Genomic DNA, 2,165 nt, shown 5'->3' with positions numbered 1-2,165 from the left:
AGAGAACTCCACTCCTCGTTATTCCGGGGCATGTTTTATTACGGTTGATTATGATGTAGTATTGAACGTTCATAGAGCAGGGAGTGTTAGAGCAGCTGGGCTCTAGAACCTAGGAAGCTATTAATAGCATTACCAGGCGTGTCTTTTAACCACGTATTTTCCAGTTATTTTCGGTAATAGTGCATGAGATAAGTTTGTAACCTCTACAGTTTTTTATGCTCAAAATAAGTAATGGAAAATGCCAGCATAAAGTTTTCCCTTACCGCTCTTTCTTGCATTCCAGGGCCGAGAAGGGTGGAGCTTATCCTTCACGAATGTGTGAGGTCTACAAGAATTTGATTGCCCTAGCCGAGTACTGGGCGATGTGCTGGTGATGGCTTGAGCTGCTAATGATGATGATGACTGTAGTAGGGCGTGTTTGAGCAGGTGGGTACTAGGCCCTGGGTGGCTGACGAGTGCGCGTGTGCGCGACGAGCGGGGTCGGCCCCAAGCAGCATCCAGCTGAGCCCGCCAGAGCTGAGCGGGCCAACACACCGTGACTACACGCTTCGCCTGCCTGCCTGGCTGCTATCCGCTCACTCCCATACTTGCTTTCCGAGTTTCAGTGCTTTTAAAGTGGAGGGAAAAGTTTTCGTTCGTAGGTTTGATGTGATTGGTACAGTCGCCTGTTAGACGTATTCATGTCAGTAGGAAAATGTGTTAATAGTTTATAATTGTCGCAGCAACTTGTGATAAACGACTATTTTCGCTAGAATATTCGTTTTAAGTACCTCTTTACGTGTTTTAGGATGCCTGTTACCTGTATTTAACTAGTAATTAGTATGCTCTTTTAATTTTTGTAAATAATTTGAACGTGTAGATTTATTAGCAGAGTATCTTGGTAATTATTGGAAAGATGTGCTATAATTTTAGAGTGTATCCGAAGAAATGAGACTATAATTTCCCGCATAGGAAAGTCAGGAGGGGTTAAAATTAGATGAGATTTTTAACTTTGAAACGGTAAAACGAAGTGTGTTCAAAGTGGCGGCCGAATTTCTTGCACTGCTGATGGCCGAAGTCGATGGAGGCCTCCAGGCGTCTTCTCCTCTGCTGGAGATGGCCTCTCTCCGGCTGCCAGACTCAGAGGAGTTCGATTTCAACTCTCGAAGACGCGGGGAGACTGGTGTATTGACCTCCTCCAGTGACCCTGTGCACCTGACCACCAGATCGCAGCCGAATCGCCACTTTCACAACTTCAGCCGGGCAGCGTCCGAGACTGCGAGCGGGATGATCACGGCGACGTTCGGGAATATAAACTATATCAATCACACGCTGGCTGAAGAAATGGCAGACCAAAATGGAGGACTGTATAACGATAACTCCACAGTAGGAAATTCTACTAACTCAACTGTGGTGCCCGAATTCTTCTACCGCCATTCTTTTGCGATGACCGCTGTCTACTGTGTAGCCTATTTATTAGTGTTTGCTGTTGGTCTAGTAGGAAATTGTTTCGTGATCGCAGTCGTTTATCGATCTCCGCGCATGCGCACCGTCACCAACTTCTTCATCGTGAATCTCGCCGTAGCGGACATCCTTGTCATCGTCTTCTGCCTTCCAGCGACTCTCATGTCAAACATCTTTGTCCGTAAGTACTTATGAAAGAAAGCTACCTCCCATGATCTACGTACCGTATTTCCCATAGCAACCCCTGTTCAATTTGTCTACCAATAAATGTCTTCAATTATAAACATTTACTACCCCCTGTGATGTGTTACCTTTTGATTTTTCCAGGTCCGCCTCCTCCCATTCTTATAATAACTATACTAAATACAATGTTTTCCCATGATCACAGCTAGTGTTACTCGTATGTCCTAGGAACAACTGATGCATTCAAGGAATTTTTTTTAAACTGTACTCTACTGCAAGGAATTAAGTAATTACTTTAGCCTAACAAGTTATTTTCGAAATAATACATTCATTTACTGGCAGAAAAGAGTAACCTATGTTTGTGGTAGTCATGGAGGGCTTTCTCTGTCAATGATAAGTCTTCAGGAGCAGAATCTCGAAGTTTCTTTTCGAAACAAGATTTATGTAGCATATGGAATTGGAATTGTTTACGTCGATTTGTTATTTGGCCCAAAGAATTCTAATTTAACTAAAATTCAAACACTAACCTAATCTTTTCT

General features: G+C 43.5%; 1 protein-coding gene across 1 annotated transcript in view; it reads left to right on the top strand.

Annotated features, from left to right (window-relative positions):
* Positions 1–491: 491 nt before the first annotated feature.
* LOC136861604 (uncharacterized) overlaps positions 492–2,165 on the top strand; it is an 86,652-nt gene continuing 84,978 nt past the window's right edge. Inside the window, exon 1 of the mRNA XM_068226165.1 lies at positions 492–1,624. Within this exon, the coding sequence (XP_068082266.1) occupies positions 1,048–1,624 (577 nt within the window). The 5' untranslated portion in view covers positions 492–1,047. The remainder of the gene's footprint in view (positions 1,625–2,165) is intronic.

The sequence above is a fragment of the Anabrus simplex genome, chromosome 1, assembly GCF_040414725.1.
Source record: "Anabrus simplex isolate iqAnaSimp1 chromosome 1, ASM4041472v1, whole genome shotgun sequence".
Lineage (NCBI taxonomy): Eukaryota > Metazoa > Arthropoda > Insecta > Orthoptera > Tettigoniidae > Anabrus > Anabrus simplex.
The sequence above is the reverse complement of the archived record's forward strand: the minus strand, read 5'-3'. Positions and strand labels throughout refer to the sequence as shown.